This window comes from Tympanuchus pallidicinctus, unplaced genomic scaffold, assembly GCF_026119805.1.
Source record: "Tympanuchus pallidicinctus isolate F22 unplaced genomic scaffold, pur_lepc_1.0 scaffold10, whole genome shotgun sequence".
Classification (NCBI taxonomy): Eukaryota; Metazoa; Chordata; class Aves; order Galliformes; family Phasianidae; genus Tympanuchus; species Tympanuchus pallidicinctus.
The window spans coordinates 567478-586662 of record NW_026294619.1 but is presented as its reverse complement, the minus strand read 5'-3'; the positions used below and the strand labels follow the sequence as shown (position 1 = coordinate 586662).

Here is a 19185-nt window from a genome sequence, read left to right as displayed (position 1 = left end):
GACTGGAATAGGTCGCAACATCGGAATATCAGACAAACCATCAACTCTGACTGCTACATTTTGACTAAGCTGAAAGATCAAATTTTCAGAGTCAGGTTAGAGAAGACAACAGCCTTTCACTTGCAACACAATGGTGCCAGGCCCCAAACCAGTTTGAAGATTTTGGGGCACACTTCCAATTTTGTCTGAACTGTCCTACCACAGCCATCATGTAGTTTGGATTGGTGCCTTCTGACTTTCATCTGTTTGGACTGATGAAAAGATGCACCGTGAGGGCAACATTTCCCTCCTAACAACATCATCACAGCAGCTGTGAAACACTGGGTCATCTCTGCTGGTGCAGATTTCTTTGAACATGGCATGCAGGTTCTTGTTTATTGCTGGCAAAAATATACAGCTAATGGCGATGACTAAGTTGTACTGTTTTGTAGATGAGAATTTGCTCTATCAAATAGTGTTATTGTACTCTTCGTATCTGTTGTAGTTTCCATGGAAATAATAGGAGGCATTACTTTCAGAACAATCTACATTTATAGAATGTAGAAGAGTAAAATTTTGTTCTGATGGATTAGTGTGTCTCAAACTATGCCAAAGTTGGACAGCTGTTAATGTTTTTCTATTGCAAACATGCCTTTCTTGAAATGTAAGGTGGAAAAAAAAAAGTCTAACCAGCTACAGTTTGCTTCCACCATCACAGATTCTATATGCCATTAATTTTGAAATTCAGTCTGCAACGCCACCATCAAAGTGTTTAGCAATTTAATTATAGAACACGTGTATTTTGTTATTCCCTGACTGGTAAATAATAATGTTTTTAACTATAAAATTTGTTTTAAGAGCATCTTGACAGTATGAATCAAATAAATCAGTGTTTTATACAAAAACTAAGAAGTGAAGTGCTAATAAGGATGAATAGCAGGACTTTCAGATCCTATCTCAGAATGCTTTAACAGGAGCTGCAACTTGTTCTTGTTTATGAACCAGGCAGTAACGAGTGATGCACAGACACTTTTGCAGAAGGCTACACAGCTATTTGCTAGATGTGAACCTAGCAACAGAACTCAGGCTTCAACCTAGAAATGTTCTATGCTGACCTATAAAAACTAATCAGTAATGAAGACTGTCCCAGTGACTGCATCACTAAGCTAACTGTAGATTTATAGTGGATTCAAAATTATTTTGTAACATTATAGATCTTTTCAAGGTTTTGATCAGGAAAATAAACCCTAAGCAAACAAAAAAGTAACATATATTTCCCTTTCTCTCAGCATTGATTTGCTAGTATACAGTCTATGATGTGTACTGGACTGGTCCCCATGTATCTGCTCAGAAAAGTAGGTTCCAAAAGGTATAGGAGAAGAGAGACAAGCAGCTTCAAAATCAAGTTTTTCGTAGAGCACCTGCCTGCATATGAAATGGTTTGTTCTTCAAAAGTATTATGGTTCTTGTCTCAGAGATATATAAATCCATGTTACCCATTTTGTCTGTTCTCTAACTCACTGGAAGAATGAAGCGAATATGATTGTACTACCTTGAGAGAAAGCTGTAGCTTTGTTCTTAGTTCATCACTGAGCGGTTCATAGTGGAACAGCTGACGGATCTGCAGTTTGTTTGGACATTTTCGCACGGGTACTAGTAAGCATGTCTCCTCTTTGGATCCAATGCAGAGACCCTTCCAAGTGTGTGCCCTGACTGTGGTCTCCTTCTGAGCATAAGCAAGAGCAAGCAAAAAAAGCAAGAGGCTATTTATATCACTGGGTAACTATAGACATCAATAATTCATGTTTCAGCTGAAAAGCACATGCTGTGCTTATAGCATTGGAGATCCAGTAAATCATGTTAGTACATCCTTGGGCATAATTTACACATCCTACAATCTCTTCATCTGGCAAAAAAAAAACTATCCCTAAAACTGTTGCAATCACCTCACCAAGCATAAAAGAAGCCCAAGTTGACTAGATTTTTTCCTGACACAGCCCACTCCTTGCTTTGTTTGCTTAATAAAATAAATTTAATTCCTTACTTAACTGTCACATTGTTTGGAGTTCCAATAACCTCTGTGACAAACATGGTACTGCTTAAGCAGTAAAAGACAGTTTCAAAACAATATACCTCATAAGGAGAAAATGCATTCCAAGTTCTTGGCCAAAGATTCGGAGGAACAATACTCTCTGGTTCTTTCTTCATCACCCAGGGAGAGGCTTCAGACAAGGGGAAGAGGATGGTAATACTTACAGCACCTGGTTTGAAAGTGTATTTTGGTAAGAATCAGTTTGAATCCAAAAACAATGGGCAAGGGTCTCAGACATCCAGAAAAATATACTGTCCAGAAAAATGTAAGTATAATGAAACTTATGATCAGATGTAAAACTACAGGTGAAAATGTGATACCCAAGGCTATAGATAATATGGGATCACTGAGGTGATGATACAATAGCTAGACAGCTCTGGATTACTCAGCCTACGTTTAACAACTGGCCACTTCTTTTAGGAAGCAGTTTGTTTGTATATTGTGTGGAAAAAAGGAAGAAAGACCACTGACTTGTGTGTATTGAACACTAATTTCAGAAGATATACATTAGATTCATACAAACATAGTTCCTCAATGTATTTATTCATCACAGCCTGATCACCAGAATGATTCTATTGGAAATTATTTATTATTTCTTTTTATTGTTGCAATTAATTTTAAAGTGTTTCAAAATGTTTTTTTCTTACCCAGATCCAAAGTCTACTTAATCTACTATTATCTCTATCCAAAAGGTGGCCTTCAAAACTGATACTTCCACTGAGATATTCTGTCACAATAATACAGAATTGTAACATCTTATTATCAAGGTAAATCTTGATAGGTTTTCTTGAATGGGATTTCCACCAGGTGCTTATCTTCTCCATCTTCCAGAGATTTCCACTTCCCTTATCTTTTTGGCTCCCTTAGCACTTTTCCTCTATTACCATGAGAAAATCATTCCTTTCAGTTTATATAGAGGAGAACAGAGGGGAACTAATCATTGTTATAAGTTCTCTACATTCGTTTCTGTCATTTTCAAGATACATTTATTTCATTAGATCTACCATGTCTAGGCTTTACATCTTGTTAGGCCACCATATATTTACAGAAGCACTATTTCCAACTAACTTCACAATAATAACTGTTTCAGGATGTAACTTATTGCATCGGTGTAATGAGGCGGCTGTTGCCAGGTACTACTGGCATCCCCCATTTCAGTCCTCTTTTTCCAGATTTTTAGTAATGTACATTTACTCTTTCTACAGCCAGACTAAGGGACAACAGATTATGTTTGTCTTCACTGATAAAGACAGCTATATTACTATATGAAGACTGCAAGATATTCCTTGTTTTTGATAGAGATACACAGAGGATTTATGCATCTGGCAAATGCTTTTGTTTGTAAGTGTGAGAGCGAATAAAGATATGCCAGTTGTTCATTCACTTACTTATCCTTTCAAAGCATCGTTCAGTTAATTCTCTGTTTCTCTAAGCTTTTGCACAAGCTCTCTTCCATTTCCTTCAGTGCCAGGACAGTGGACAATTGCCCACACAGGGAAAACATTTTCATATTTCCCATCCAAATGAGCTTTGAAACTTCTGACTCTACTTTTGATTATTTTTGTCACTAGTTTGTCAGAAAATTAACTAAATCTTCCTACCTGGATATCCTTGTACAGGTTCCTGCAAGACTGCAACAGTTGGATCATCACAGACCTCAGCAAGATACTCTTCCACATCCTTGCTCCGCAGGAGTTCGGTTCCTGAACCATCCATATGGATGATGAAGAACCTGGAGTGCCACAGAACTCTGACTGTGTTGTGTATAGGAGGCAAGGTATTGACAATGGGGAAGGCTGCTCAGACAGCAGCTCTGTGCCAGACACAGAACTCCAGCTGGCTGCACCATCCCCAGCCACACAGCTGAGCCCAAGCTGGGGGGATGTTTCTGGGAAAGCATATTTAAGACAGGGTAAAATCCTGCACAGGCAATGAGGGGTGAGAAAGACAGTATGAGAAACAATCTTGCAGACACAAAGGACAGAGGAGGATAAGGTGCTCCAGGTGCCAGAGCAGCCCGTGATACCAACCTAGGTGGGCCAGTTGATTGGCTTAAGGGTAGGACAGCTCTGCAGAGGAATCTGGATAGGCTGGGTCCAATCACGTGCCATTGAACATGGCTACATGCCAAGTTCTTCATTTCTGTCACAGCAACCTGATGCATTGGTATAGGCTTGGGGAACATTGGCTGGAAAGCTGATCAGTAGAAAAAGAAGCTCAGGTTGCTGGTTGTCAGGCAGCCAGCAGATGGCCAAGAAGGCCAACAGCATCCTGGTCTGCATCAGTAATACTGCAGCCAGAAAGATCAGGGACATGATTGTGCCCCTGTACTCAGCATTGCATCTGGAGGTGAGCCTGCATCTGGAATACTCTGTTCAGCACTGGGCCCCTCAATACAAGAAGAATGTTGAATTGCTTACACATGTGCAAAGAAGAACAACAAAACTGGTGAAGGGAGTAGAAAACAAGAGTTATGGGGAAATGCTGAAGGAAATGGGGTTATTTAGTCTGAAGGAGACTGAGGTAAAACTTTGCCAATCTTTCCAACAACCCTGCAAAGAGGTTGCAGTGAAAAGTGTGTCAAACTATTTTCTTGGGGAACAAGTAATAGGAAATCTCAGCTTGTGCCAGGGGATGTTCTATTTGGTTATTATGAAGAATTTTTTTCATGGAGAGAGTGGTCAAGCACAAAGTGGAATGGGTTGCCCAGGGAAGTGATAGGGTGCCCAACTCTGGAGATATAAAAGACATAGGGATCTGGCACAACAGGACATGGTTTAGTGTAGGTGAGGTTGACTTGATGATCTTGAAGGTCTACCATATATCCTTAAGGAACTGTGGCCTTGGACTGCAGCATGTGAAGAAGGAACATGCTGGAAAAGGGGAAAACTGTGAGAAGGAAGGAGAGGCAGAGAGGAATTGGGAGGGACCACAACCACAACCTCCGTTCCCCACCCCCTGTACAGCTAAGGAGGTGACAGGGAGAAGAAGTAGAGCAGTCATGTTGAGCTTGCAGAAAAGAAGGGACTGGGGAGAAAGTGGTTTTTTGTGTGTCCTTCTTTCTCACTATTCAAATCTTGGCAATAATTACATTATTTTTGCTTAAGTTGAGTCTGTTTTGCCCACTACAGTAATTGGTATGTGATTTCTGTCTTTATCTCAACCCACAAGCTTTTCCATCTTATTTTCTCCACTTGCATCATCAAGGAGGGGAAGTGAAAGAGAGGCTGAGTGGGTCTGGCAGCTGACAAGTGCCAACCCACCACCCTCATCAAATCCTAGACTTCTGAATTGTGTTCTTTTCTAGATGGAGAAAATAAGAAAGCTCTGTGATGACAAAATAAGAGGAGAGAATTTCAGGACACTGACATCAAGTGCAGAAATACACAGTAATGAACAAAGAAAGTGCAAGTCTACAAACCCTGTACAAATACAGAGTAGCAAAGAAAAAAAGTGTAAACTTATCAACGTAGGGAAGTTTACCTGGGGACATGTTCATCACAAGAGATGGATTTGATAACTTCTGGGACTACGGATGCTGAACTTTTGTTCTCCTTGCTGTCAAAGCCAATGCTTTGAACTAACACAGATGTGCTGCCATCAGCCATGACCTACAACAGAAATCATGCCAAATGATTTGAGATGCATGATGTATTTAAAACAGTAACTTGCTGCTGGACTGTAAGTATAATCTAGCTCAGTGACCAAAAATAAAACCATATTTCATGTCGAGCAACCTGAAATTGATGAGAAAAAGAAATGAAGAAAACTGAAAACACAGTGAAAAAAGTGAAAACATTTCTAGGAAAACATGACATATCAGAAATGCCAATACTACATGCTGACATACTTTGAGATTGTGAGTTGTCAAATGAGGTCATCTATGATTACATTATGTTTGCAATATATATATCTGCATGCATCAATAGGCAACTTCATACAAAAAATACACGCTGGGCAGGACTCTAAAGCTGGATGCTTCCTATTAAACATAGATTCATAAGGTGATACTGGTACTGCATACACCAACTCCATCACTTGAACACTCCTCTTATCCTCACACCAATGAAAATGGGGTCTTGAGAGTAAAATAGTGTGGGATAATGTAATTGAAATATACTTCATTAATGTCAAAACCAATGAAACTTGTTTACTCTTTGAATATTTTCCATGTCTGTCTCTTCTCGTATTGCATCTCACCCTTCTCAGTACACCCCATGTTGCCTGAGATCACTGCTTTCATAATACCTTCAGCTGCCCCACAGCTTCTTCAACTCTTGTCTTTTGTTCTCTATGTATCAGCTGGGAAAAAGGTGGATGTTCTGATGCTGATGCCAATCAACTATAATTTGAATAACACTGATTTTGTAGGAAATTGATACCTTTTAAATTTCTACCCCTCCACTGATTAATTCAAAATTTATTAAGGAGATATTGACAGATAAAACATATTTTTATAAGCACAATTTATCCAGCTTAGGGAACCAGGTTAAAAACTGCATCATAATGCATATGTCCAGTGCCAAACTGTATGTCTGAGAACTTTGAAACTACTCGATATCCTCATTACTGTACATTCTATCAGATTTATCAGAGCACATGATGATAAATAAATAAATACAATCTGGAAAAATTGGGAGGATTATAATTGGATATCACATTTAGAAAATAACATGTATGTCACAGACACTTAAACTATCTATTTCCCGAACTCGTAGCAAAGTACTAACCTAGCTCAAAAACATGCCTTAGGTGTGGAAAGATCAAAGCACTAACAATATGACTTCTAAGACTGAATTTTACAACAATATTTTACTAGGCAGATTACAGTTTTTCTAAGGTCCTTCTGAAAAGCCAGTATCCTCTCTCGTTTTCTGTCCACATTTGCAGAGCTGATTTTTTTGCTGTAATACAAGTCACAGTAACTAAGGTAACTTTACAGGTGAGGTAAACTGCAGATCTTGTGTTTCACTTCAACCTCTCTAAAAAGGGGGAAATACCACAAAAGTTAAACCTGAGACCGGTCACGTTTTCTCAGTAACACTTCAGAGTTCTGATTCAGGATCTATGCCTTCTGGCTAGGTAGGCTACTTTGAGTGCCACAAGGCTACAAACAGACTTTGAGAGTTGCTCATGAGATAAAATTACTTAGAATGCATGAACTTCTCCATGTATTTTACCTTGAAAAGATTTCCTTCAGGATCCATCATCTCACAAATAGTGCTGGAAGTATGTTTCATAATATATCTTCCTGCTTGTGTCCCTTCCTTCCTGGTGGTGAAATTGCAGACTTCATGGGTATAAACTGCTGAGCAATCCTCATCAATGAAAAGGGAGCCTGTCTTGACGGGTAGAACCTATTGCAGTAAAAATTGGGGATGCTTTAATGGAATGGATGGAGAGAAGGAAGGAAGATGAGGTCCAGGAGGCAAGCTAATATTTATATCAGTAGAATTTTGACTTCAAGAAAACTTGAGCTTGTGAATTAAATTTACTATACAATTGTGAAGAATTACTTAAACATTGGCAGAGTATAAAGTTGAGAGAATCACAGGATTCATGAAATTTATAGAGGGGGGAATTAAAACAGTCAAGATGAAACTGATGACAGGTAATTGGGACAGAGGCATAAATATATCTGTCACAAACTAAAAGTAACTCCTACCTGATATGTTCCCCATGGCTTTGCTATAATGGATGTCCCATCTCCAAAAATGGTACAACAGGTACCATCCTCACAATTTGTTGTAACAGTAGCAAATTTGGGGTTTTCTACTCGAATCCATTTTACTTTCCTTGTGATGGTTTTTGAGAGTTCATCTAAAAATTAATATAGAAAAAAACCTGAGTAAATGAATCACAGAAAAGTCCTAGAATTCAGCTTGTATTTCTTTCCTCTGACCTTTATCTTCTCAGTAAAAGGTCCTTACATTTTTTTCATACCATCCTTTATCATCTAATTTTGTTATGCAGACACTGTGCAACCTTAAAATTTTTGGACTGAGCACTGAATATAGAAAAAATTATCTGACGATGGCCATACTTAATTTATCAAGTATAATCCTAACCATAATGATTTGGATATTTGTAACATACAAACTGGATCACTGAAATGTATTCTGCCTGTGATACACGCTCTAAGATATGAAGAAATTCTTACTCAGCAGCACAAGTCATAAAGAACGAATTGAACAGGTATATTAATTTGGCCACTGACATTTCTTGTTCACTAAATAACTTTCCCTACACAAGGCATGAGCCTTCTTGATTAGAATGAGCAAAAACCTTTTAAAAGTACATTTTGACAGTTATCCCTATCATGAGATAAAACAAAGTTAAATATTCCCCTTTTGTTTATACCTGTTTTCTTGCTATCCTGAGCTACAGGATGTTCTTGACAGTCTTGGTAAAAAGTTGTAATTCTAGTACCATCTGCATGATCTACTACTCTGCTGCCATCCAGCTTCTCAACAATTATCACTTCATCATCTCGTACAGTCATAACCTGAAATAATAAGGGAATGTGGATTTACATCAGCATTGAGATACCTGTAACAGCAACAACGGTAATGCAAAGCATTATGCATTATGTACTGAAACTCTGAAGAAGCTGGTCTGCTCCAACTTCATCTAGGTCAGAGACCAAGGATTTACATTTTCTTCAACATCTACAGCTTTTATATTAGTAATGATGTAATTACAAAGTCTGTGGGATGTTTTGAAAATGTTTTCTGCAACAGATGATGGCAGCCCTGTCACATAGCTTAGTAGACAGTGGTATAACAACACAAAAATAGTATTACTGTTCCATCAGCTGGGTCAGTTGCCTGATAGAATAAGATTGGCTCCAGATCCATTTGCCTTCCTCCTTCAGTTCGCACTCGAATGCCTAATGGGGTTGTTGTTATCCAGGTTCCTGCTTGATTCTCCTTAGGTTGCTCAGGATTGACCAGACCCTGAGTAACGTCTTCAAATATTTCCTCCTTCTTTGGGTGCAATACGATGTTTTTGTCACTGCCTTTTCCTGCAGAAACAAAAAATTCTGTGTAAGATTTGGTATTGTCTAAGGGAAAAGACAAAATCAATCAACTGAAGAGTTTCTGTGAGTATTGGCTTTGATAGAATTGAAAGAATAATTTATCATCGAATCACAGTCTCAGGCTAGAGGGAAATAACAAGACCTATTACTAAAAATTGTTCACTTGAACCAATCTTGTTTAATATGTTTATTAACAACACAGGAAAAGTAAACAGGATGCTATGATATTTGATTATGACATGGCTTTGGAACGTACCATGAATATAGAAGAGAATCCAAATGGCTTAAAGGAAAAAAAAAAACATCCCAAACTGTCCCACTAGCTTGAGGACTAAAGTACTAGGAATTGATAAAGCCCAACAGAAATAAGTTACAGCAGAAAGGATTAAGACAAATGATTTCTGGTTCAGACACATTTGAAACAGTAGAATGAGATAAAGATCTGGATATAGCATCCATGTAGAATGACTACAATTGTCAGCATGAAAGTACAGTGACAAAAAAGGCAAATACAAACCTAAGGTTCACCAGAAGTAAAGAGATGCAGATTAGACTGTGAAAGGCAATGAATCTTATCAAGAATACAACAGAGAATCTGATCACTCACATTAAGAAAGAGAACTAGACTAAGTGTGGGTAAAAGACAATAGCATGGCCTGGGTAGGAGTCTAAAAGTTTACGGTTTATAAGTCCTAGGAAAAAAAAGAAAGAAACAAAACAAAACAAAGTGTAAATATTCACCACAAATTTGTCAAGACTAAGTAGCAGAGAAGAAAGGTGGGGGGCAGGAGAGGGAATTCATTATAAAGGATAAGGAATAAAAGATATACACTGGTCACAGATATGGAAACTGAAAATTAGAAGATAGTTTGTCAGTTCTTAAACATGATTCTAGATTTCCTAAGGAATATCCTAAGAACAGAGAACTGGACTGGAAGATTCAGAAAATTTCTTTTTACAGACTTCTCTTTAGCAGCAATTTTTATTCACATACTTCCAATAAATTATAAGGTAATGTTATGGCAAGTCCTAATCATTCTTTGCACTACTTAGCGCTGAGAGTCATGTAGGACCACACTGTGAGGTATGAAGCAAACACATATTTGCCTCCTTCTCTTTGAAATGGAATAACATGAGAATACTTGGACAGACCACAAGCTTATACAATCAAATAATGAATAAAGCAAGTGTCCTGGAATAGATACAGTGAGAAAGAAAAATACAGCAAGTCCACTGTAAATGGGATATAACAATATAACAATTAAAACAATATAACAATTAAAAACTGTGTAACGTGAAAGTAAAGATTTGATGTTCCTGGAGTTACAAGGCTTTATCTGAAAAGACTGTTACTAAATCACTCTGCTAGATATGTAGTTCTTATATACCCTTTTATTATTAGAGCTCTTAAGTGCTATAAGAAAGCTGGAGTAGGAGAGAAATTATCTGCTATGAAGATAACAAATAAGCAGTGTATAGCAGCTGAGTACAGATAAATTGCATTTTACACCAGCACAATTTTTAGACCAAAGAAAAATGCCCTTTACTGAGTACCATCAGCCCTGCTCACATTAAATCTATCCAAAACACTGGAAATGTTACCTCTCCTAGTGCTCATCTCAGCTAAAGGTTCTGGTTCTGATAATGGTTGCATGTTTTCTGGAATTACAGGTGGTGGTAGGACAGGGCCAGAATCAGGACTTCTACTCACTGTGCCATCAGCAAACAGAATCTACAGAAATCAAAGACACATTAGAGACTAAAATAATTTCAAACACTAATAAGAAGTCTCAATATGTCACAAATACAATAGTCACTAGAATTCAGCATGCGATGAAGGAAGAAATGTAAGGCTCACAGAATAAATGCAAAAAATAAAGAAACTATATTAAAAAAAAGAAAGGACTGCTAATTAGTTCAGTTCACATATCTAATCAGCGGGGATTCTATTTAGTAACAGGCAGGCATGCATAAAAGCAAAGGTTTTGAGTGCTTAAGTGGTCAAGGGTTGATATCTTTTGATGAATACCACTTTTCCTAACAGCAGTAATGCATCTGTGCCACCGTATTTATCTGTATTCAGGTATTGCACACGTCTAGGATTGCTGCTAATTTTTCTAGCCATCAAGTCTAACAAAAAGAATTAATGGTTATTTATTTTACTATAGCTGATTTCTGAAATCTACTGTCCATAATATCTAACTCTTGATATGCAAGTTTCCTTGTGTGGCAGATTAAGCACAGAATTACCTCATTAATCTCTGAACACATTTACAAATAGAAAACAGATATACTGCGGAGAAAACGTACAATGTGGAAAACATATGGACAACATACGGTCATATCTCAAGACCTACAGTTCCTGTAAGATAATTAACCATTTATTTTTCTTTCTGAGTGCTTGTCTATATGCTTTCCATTCTTCTATAACTCATAGATGTTAAATTAATACAAAGAAGGAGGCATCTAGAATCTGTGCATACAAAGACTCTGGTATGACCATCCTAGGCACATGAGCCCTGAATTCTTCAGTCAGGAGACTGCATCTGGAGGATATACAAACGAAAGGCAGCTAGTTTCTTTGCATACTACTGAAATTGGTATGTTTTTCTGAAATCTTGGATAAATGGTTTAAGATTTAATGTAACGAATGAACATAACAAAGTTGTACTAGCAGTTGTGGCCTACTTAAACTGTTTAAAAAAGAAAGAAGAGGAAATAAGGAATAATTTTGACAGTTTCTGAGTCAAAGCACACATCTTTTCATCAATTTGCTTACAATACAGAGAGTATTAGACTTAGAAAAGATAATTGGTTGTTGACTGATTATAGTATCTGCAAAAGTGGTATCTAACTTATGTTACCTAAAAGGTACCAAAATTCTGGGCAACCTAATTTGTGTATAAACAAAGAAGGAACTTAGGAATACAGTCTTTTTGATGAAAATTTAGGATACCAAAAGGTGTCTACAGGACTGACAAGTGTATCTTTTCTTAAACCTTGTATGAAAAAAGATACAGATGCATTTGTGTCACCAAAAATAAGGAAGATGAACTAATACACACTTCAGATGTAGTTCTCAAAACTATACTAAGCTGTTTCCTAATCCCAAAATTGCCTAAAATGTTCACATGCTTAATGTTTTCACCATTAAAATTTCTTGTGCTTGTTATGGTATCTGATTCTGAACAAAGCCAGGAGCATTTTAGTCTTGACACTGCTGCAAAATTCATTGTTACTCAATTCCAACACTGACAAACTATATACTTATCTATGCCAGTTGAGAAAGCACAAATTCAATGATAACACTACACAGGCTGCTTCCAGTGACTCTGCAAAACATACCCAGGTAGATCCATCCATCATGTATCTTACAACAGTTCCTTGACTGGTGATGACTCTTGATACCTCTTGTTTTATTTGACTTGTCACTGATGCATATAGACGAGAGTTGTTCACGTTCTGGGGATAACTTTGCCTAACGAGAATTTTCAAAGCTGGTTGCGTGGCATTTTCTCTCTTGGTGTTGTCTTGTTTCATTTCACCTTCTATAACCTCATGTTCCTTCTCTTCGCTTTCCACAGCCTTCTCTCCCTTCACCTCGTTTGCTTTGGCCTCATCTTTTTCAGCCTCCTCTTCCTTGGCTTCATCTGCCTCAGTCCGCCGTTTCTCGCCCTCCTCTTCTCTGACGTTATATGTTCTGATCTCACCTTTCTCAACCTCATCTTCCTTAGCTTCAACTGTAGCAGCTGCACCTTCCAAATCTGAAAACAAATTCTGAATTACTTAGTACACACGTTCCAACGGTGTTAAACACCCAGTATCGAGTTGTTTACATATGATATTCAACTTAAGCTACTAAGACTAACTCAACTTGGCTTCTTCTGTAACCCACAGAGAGAGGGACAGTTTCTGTTTCTTGGATAGCAATTCAAAGCAGTTATCTACTCAGAAACTCTGCATCGTCCTACTGATGTGTCTTTCCCACATGAAAAAAAGGAAAATTTTAGATTGGTTTAGTATGGATGCTGAACTTCTAGAAAACTGAAATTAGATAGAGAATCTCCAAACTGGCTCTAAAAAGGAAAAAAATTACTGAGTTTCGCCAAGTTTGAGATGGAATAGAAAATGAACATAGATATTCTGTCTACTTCAATAAATAAAGTTTTTAGGACAAATTACGGACATGTATTGAGTGTGCTACTGAGTATAATAGGCAACTGTGTCAAGAGATTTCATGTATGTGTATGTCACAGCTCTGTTCATCTCAGCCATTCAATATTTGAACTCATGCTCCTTGTCAAATTGTGTGTTTGAAGATTCTCTGTATCCTTTTTGCTGTACTTTATATCACATTGATCATAGCACATTTATAAACTAAATGTGCTAAACTGAATTAATAGCACCAAACTGACAGAATATTAATACTGTATTCAAATTAAAATGCTACTTACGTTGTGATTACTATCAAACAGACTTTATAACAGAATTAGAAATCTGAGATGTTAAATCTAAATCTCTCAAGACAAAGAAACATTTTTATCTGTAATTTTAACTTCTTTAAAAGGTTCTTATTCTGTAGTGGTTCAAAAAACTAGCCTTCAAAACTTTCACCAAGGAAAGTTAATACTAGTCCATTAGGACAGGAGACGTTGAGGCTTCGGAAAGCAAGAGCAGCTGACATCACTTTTGTTTGGGAAGCTGGTTCTTCTACTTCCACCTGCAGGAAGTAACAAACCTTACTTAGTTTTATTCCACATTTATAAAGACTTAAGACAAAATTAGACTAGATTTCAGTTTTACCAAAACATAACAAAACGTACGTTCTGTCACTGATTTGTAGCATTTTGAAAGTGTATGGATTCTGAAGTGAAAGCATTAGCTTATTTTCTTTGATTATGCTATCTTATTTTATTCATTGTTATTAACCTTTGAAGAAAAAACATTCTTGACTGTATTTATTTTGCTGAGTCGTTAAGCAATCTTATGTACAGTGTCAGGATGAAATAAAAGGTAACATGAAGCAGAAGAGCACTGAGTTTGTATCAGCTATTCTAACTTCAACAGTTAAAAAAGTGCATAAGATAGAAGTAACACTACGTCAAGTCTGATGGATGTACAGCAGACGAGAAAAGAACAGGAAGGAATGCTTGACAGACAAAAAGTGAAGTCCTCTGCACTACTCCGTACTATGAATGGAAAAGATGAGGATGACCGAAATAATGTCTGAAGGCTCTAGAAAATACAGGAAAAATACAACAATGGATCCTTTGATGTCAACCTCACAGATAAGCATGTGACAATGAACTACGCTATACCAATAATCATAAGATGAAAACAGTTTTGGGTTGCAGGTGAAGGTAAGAGAGCACTAGTCTCTGTATTATCCCGTATTTTTAATTTATATGGATGGAAATATAGGGGAAAATAGGGAAAACTGGCAGATGCTTTGCCACATCTTTTTAACAAGGGACATTTTATGGTTACCTTACAAAATATTACTGGGTCATTAAGGCTACCCTCACTACCCTAAAATCACAGCCATACAATTGTGGGGTAGACATCACAGAATAGGGTGGAAGTAACCCTCACTTGTCCTCTACTTCCCCCTTTCCAATGGTAGAAAAAGTATAACTATATCATTAGAGAAAACTGGTAGTATAACCGATCCTAAACATTTCCAGGGCTTAACATTTCCTAGTTTCTCTAGGCAAATCTATTCCAATTATTAATCTTACTGAGATTTCCCTATTGGTCATCCTGAACCATTCTGATAAAAAATTAATTTACTTCTGATGATTTCTTCTGATTATATGGGCTAGTGTAAGAGATCTTGTCGTCCCTCTACTGCAAGCTGTTCTCTCTCTCAATTTTGGGTCAAACAAACCCAAACCCAGTCTTTTAACCTTTCCTCACTGGTGAAGTTTTCAAGACTTCGGGTTGTTTTTAGTACTTTCCTCAGATGTATTTAATGTGGCCCATATTTTTCTTTACCAGTACTGATGGGAAGAATAATTTTACATACTTAACAAGTTATACTCTTGTTTAGTCATCTTAGTATGGTGTTTGCCCTTCTCACAGCAAGATGGCATTACTGACTTGTATATAAATTTTCATTCTTTTCAACTCTCAGACCTTTTTTTGCATTATTGTGATTGATAAAATGGTCATACATTCTACAGATTACTGATTATTTATACACAATTACAGAACCTAGTACATGTTTTTACTGTTTTCCATGACACTGTTTATGTGAATTTGTCAAGTTCACTTCAGACTCTAAAGCTGTCCTTCAAAATATTTGCAGATTCACACAACTAGGTTTGCACTAGCAAAGGAACATTGCTTGTCTTACAGACTTTTTATTAGAATACAAAAAATAATGGACTGAAGACATTCTAAATGAAACAGTAAGAAGTTTTTTGGAAAAAGAGATGGAACATAAAGGTTTTGACAGAATTTTATTGGTAGGGGAGTATGTGTGGGGTTTAATGTATCGTACAATTGTGATATGTTATTGTCAGTGCTGTCTGGCAAGTTCCCTTGCTCGAGCTCTTCAAGTATCTAGTTAAATTTGAGAAAATTAGGCCAGCAGGGCTTTTTGTGGATATGGGCAGAATCCAAGTTGAAAGAGCCACAGCATAGCATCATTTACTAGGTACCACAGAGAAGCATAGCTATTTCATATCAGAGAGCCTTCCAGGATATCCTAAAAACATTCAGTATCTTTTCATTCTTGTCTTTCTTACTGTCCTCCCCTGTAACTTGATGTGCACTGGAAACTATCTCCTGTTTCAAATATATCTATACTGCATTTAACCCCCTCCTTTCCATGTTGCCTACTCTGCATCTTTGAACAGCTTGGCCCAGCTCTGTTAACATAATTAGTCTCCACTCAACCTCCCTTGCCAAGAGGGCTAAGAATACATATCATAAACTGCTGAAGAGGGCATAGCAGGAGTGATTTTGAAATAAATGGTGAAGTGACCAGTGTGACCCATTTCTCCCTCACCCACGTTTCCATGCCAAAAAATTGTTTTCCCATAGAACTTTCTGGAAGAATTTCAAGATCAAATGCTAAGCACTTTTGAGGCACATGGCTCTGTAATTTCTGCCATACTTTGTGATAAGCATTCCATAAAACAAATGCAGAATCTACTTCTAAAATGTCATCCATCCTTTCCAAAGCTCTGTCCTAACGTAGAATTTTGCCATGGGCAAAAGCAGCTTCCAAATTGCTGGAGCCTGGCTTGTGGTTTGTTGAAAAAAATCAAACTGTATAGCAAGCTTTTCCAAAAATGATAACATTAATTTGGCTAAATGCTGAGTGCTGTACTTGGGTCATAACTCCAGAAAGTAGTATATGCTTGAAGAGGAGAGGCTGGAAAGTTGTCCAGCAGTAAAGAGCCTGATAGTGTTGGTTGACAGCTAGTTGAACACGAGCAAGCAGTGTGCCCAGGTGCCTTGTATCAGAAATAGTGCAGGTAGCAGGACTAGAAAAGATACTGTCCCTCTGTATTTGGTACTTGTGAGACCACATCTTGAATACTGCGTTTAGTTTTGGGCCCCTCAACACAAGAAAGATGGTCGCTGGACCACATTCAGAGAGGGCCAACAAAGCTGGTGAAGGGACTCAAAAACAAGGATCTGAGCAGGGGCTGGGTTGGAAGGAAAGCCATTTGGATGTGCTTTGCAACCTGCCGTTTTAATTAGAGTACTGTCATCTCTTAGCTGCTTGCAGATCTCCAAAGAAATGTTGTGCCCTGCTGGAAAGAATTTCTTCATGGTTAAACATCAGAACAGGCAGTCCATGAAAGTGGTGGAGTTACCATTTCTTAAGTTATTTAATGGATTTGTGGACACGGTTTTTAGGGACATGGCTTAGTGATGGATTAGGTAGGGTTAGGTGGACAGTTGGACTTGATCTTTTCTGATTCTAATGATTCTATGATTCCAGTTTGGTTGGCTGAAGACTTTCCAATACAGATTTTAGAAAGCACAGAGAAGTTCTCTTATTTGGTTAAAATAGAAAGTTTAACCATAGAAGAAGTTTTAACCATGGAAGTTCTGTACAAACACAAGGAATAATTTCTGTACTATGAGAATGATGGATCACTGGAACAGACAAGAGCAATCTGTTTAATCTCTCTCTGGAGATATTCAAAACCCATTAGGAAGCTTTCCTGTGTGGCCTACTGTAGGGAACCTGCTTTAGCAGGAGGGTTGAACTAGATGATCTAAATGTCCCTTCTAAACCTACAGTTCTTAATTCTGTGTTGCTGCATAAAAACCAATTTCTAGAGCAGCCCTAATCAGTGAGAATGTAACAGGTGTCACTGTAAAACCAAAATCAATGCAAGTATGTGGATCACTGCTCTACATCACAAAGCTTTAAAAGCTACCTTAATTAACAGCTACCAATATTCACACTTGAGAATCATAGAATTGCTCAGGTTAGAAAAGATCTTAAAGACCATTGAGTCCAACCATGACCAAAATGATTTTTATACAACTGGAGAAAGTAAAGCATATCCTTAGAAGCACCATAAATTATTAAGAATTTGTTGAAACACTCCTCAAAATCCTGAGAAGAATATATATTTCTATTACCTAAGTGTAGGTATTTAAATTTTTGTTTCTTTTCTACGTTCAGCGGACAATCGTCCATTTTCTTACCTTTTCCTCTTGTTTTTCATTGTTGTCTGGTGGTGAAGAGCTTATTCTGCTACCGTTTGATTTTGTAGATGGCAGAGATTTTCCTGATTTTTGTTTGACTGACTTGTCTTTTTTTCCTGAAGCTGATGTAATGGAAGGAGGAACAGTCGGAATATGAACAGAAGGAACGTTCAGAATTGATGCTAAGATGGGATCTGTTTCATCATCTAAAGAAAGGAAAAACATTATTTTTAATGCAATTAAGCTTCATAAATGTAAATTGTAACACTCATTTTTGACAAGATATTATACTCTAAATTTTATCCCTGAAATAATGAATTCAGTGGTATCAGATAGACGGTCTGAACATATTAAATTATTTGGAATGGGCTATTTGACAATTGAAAAGGAATCTTGAAACTATTGTTCCCCTTAGTTTGGAATCGGCCTCAAAATAGAATATACAACTTTTTAATTCGGTTTTAACTCCAGAATACTTACACACATGGAGAAATTTTGAGTCTAATGCCTAATATATGATGGATGGAGCATGGACTGACTCCAGCAATTTTGGGTATCATAGCTCTATTCTGTTTCAATGATTCAGAAATACTTTTTTTCTTAAGTTCTCCCATTTCTTAAAAGTCAAGCATTACAACAGTCTGCTATGTTGACATTAAGTATTTGCATTACCTTCTGAAACAGTGACTTGAAAAAAATATAAGATATTCTGTGAGGTAGGTGACTGTCCCCCTCTATTCTGCCCTTGTGAGCCCCATGAAGAGTACTGCATCCAAGCCTAGCAGCTCCAACACAGAAAAGACATGGAGCTTTGGGAGAGGATCCAAAGGAGGGTCACAAAGATGATCCAAAGGCTGGAGCACCACTCCTATGAAGATAGGCTGAAGGAACTGGGCTTGTTCAGCCTAAAAAATTGAACGCTGCAGGAAGACCTCATTGTGGCCTTTCAGTATTTAGAGGGAGTTTATAAACATGGGGGAAAACAACTTTTACACAGGTAGATAGTGATAGGACAAGGGGGAATAGTTTTAAACTAAAGGAAGAAAAATTTAGATTAGATGTCAGGGGGGAAGTTTTTTACTGAGAGTGATGAGGTGCTCATCAGACAGGCTGTGTGGAGAGGTTATGGATGCCCTGTCCCTGGTGGTTTTAAGACCAGGTTGGATAGATCCCTACTTGATCTAGTGGCTGGCAAGCCTGCCTGTGGCAGCAGGGTGAGAACTTGATGATCCTTGAGATCTGTTCCAACCCAAGCCATTGTATGATTCTATGATTATCTCAGAAAACAGCTTTTGGAAACCTTTAAAAAAATTTAATATAGATAGCAAGCTTGATCTGCTTCGTAGTTTCTGAAACTCTGAAGTTTAATGACAAGTCAGTCATTGCAAAAGTGTCTTTT

At 37.5% G+C, this 19185-nt stretch overlaps 1 protein-coding gene across 1 annotated transcript in view; it reads right to left on the bottom strand.

Moving 5' to 3' along the window:
• SPAG17 (sperm associated antigen 17) overlaps positions 1–19185 on the bottom strand; it is a 90362-nt gene that overhangs the window by 17802 nt on the left and 53375 nt on the right. Inside the window, exons 24-35 of the mRNA XM_052702933.1 lie at positions 17787–17992; positions 13710–13830; positions 12456–12874; positions 10713–10842; positions 8875–9095; positions 8432–8576; positions 7737–7891; positions 7252–7428; positions 5555–5682; positions 3673–3803; positions 2113–2240; positions 1532–1705 (exon numbers count right to left, since the gene is read on the bottom strand). Of these exons, the coding sequence (XP_052558893.1) occupies positions 1532–1705; positions 2113–2240; positions 3673–3803; positions 5555–5682; positions 7252–7428; positions 7737–7891; positions 8432–8576; positions 8875–9095; positions 10713–10842; positions 12456–12874; positions 13710–13830; positions 17787–17992 (2135 nt within the window). The remainder of the gene's footprint in view (positions 1–1531; positions 1706–2112; positions 2241–3672; positions 3804–5554; positions 5683–7251; positions 7429–7736; positions 7892–8431; positions 8577–8874; positions 9096–10712; positions 10843–12455; positions 12875–13709; positions 13831–17786; positions 17993–19185) is intronic.